General features: G+C 23.9%; 1 protein-coding gene across 1 annotated transcript in view; it reads left to right on the top strand.

Moving 5' to 3' along the window:
- Positions 1-26: 26 nt before the first annotated feature.
- LOC136796317 (protein diaphanous-like) overlaps positions 27-1163 on the top strand; it is a gene marked incomplete at its 3' end in the record, with an annotated part of 4113 nt that continues 2976 nt past the window's right edge. Inside the window, exons 1-2 of the mRNA XM_067049767.1 lie at positions 27-110; positions 903-1099. Coding sequence (XP_066905868.1) covers positions 27-110; positions 903-1099 — 281 coding nt within the window. The remainder of the gene's footprint in view (positions 111-902; positions 1100-1163) is intronic.

The following is a 1163-nucleotide window of genomic DNA, read 5'->3' as shown; positions in this document are numbered from 1 at the left end:
TTTTCTTTTTTTAAATTTAGAATGACATGAATCTTTCTGAAGAAAAAAAATCTGAAGTAAGAAATCTTCCAATTGCCAGTAAACAGAAGATGCTAGTCAATCATTATAAGGTACTTTTTTTTTTTTTTTTAATTTTGTTGAATCTGTGAAATAAATTAATTGTTTTGTTTTTTTCTCATATACTCAGAAAAGAACAATTATCAATCATTCTCATTTGAAATACCTCTTTATAGGATTATGGTTAATTCTTGTAAAGTAATCACTGCTATTGATGTAATTGAAAGTGTTATATTAACATGCATAGTAATATAATGAAATTGAATTTAAACATTATTTATTCATATTTTAGACTGTAAAACACAGACTTCTGAAAACTACCACATGTTTGAAAAATTCAGGTTTCAAAAACATTTAAGTAGATGGTCTATATAAAGGGGTATTCAAAATATTCTTCCAAGTAAAGATTCATATTTTTTCTGAAGTGTCATAAAGTATATTCATCCACCCATATCTTTAATTAATTGTCAACTAATGTTATTTTATTCACCATTTCTTTCTTATTAATTCTTCTAGCATGATTAATTATTGGTTTTCTTTATAATAATTTATTTTTTGCATGGTTCTGTACCATATTTATTGTAAGTTTATATTAGATTTCATTAAATTAATTTGTTTGTTATAATTGAAAATAACTTCTAAAAATTCTAAAATTTTGTATTTTCTTGTTTGACTTAAGATAATTATATTGTAAATATGATAAAAAATGTTCTTATGAAATATTTATGATTACTTTATACATCAAACATTTTTACTTTATTGGTATTGCCTAGGGACCAAGAATTACTAAAATTAAAATTTTATTTCATTAAATGTTTTATTAATAAGCTTTTAAATATATTTAGGATAGAAATAATTTGGACAAACCTTCAGATTTCATCCATTATTTATATTTGAGTGACCTAAGTTTGAATAAACTATACACATGTGTTGCCTCCCTTAAAGTGTCTTTAACCAACAATCCTGTTAGCTGGGTACAGGAATTTGGAAGTGAAGGCCTAAAAGCAGTTCTTCATACTTTGAATCGATGTTACTCAAATAAGTAGGTACCAATTAATCATATTCAATAATTAACCCTTTAACAAGGCTCTGTTTATATTATATAT

This window comes from Halyomorpha halys, unplaced genomic scaffold (genome assembly GCF_000696795.3).
Source record: "Halyomorpha halys isolate HHAL.00 unplaced genomic scaffold, Hhal_1.1 Scaffold7392.1, whole genome shotgun sequence".
Taxonomy (NCBI): domain Eukaryota; kingdom Metazoa; phylum Arthropoda; class Insecta; order Hemiptera; family Pentatomidae; genus Halyomorpha; species Halyomorpha halys.
This window is presented reverse-complemented; position numbering and strand designations above follow the sequence as displayed.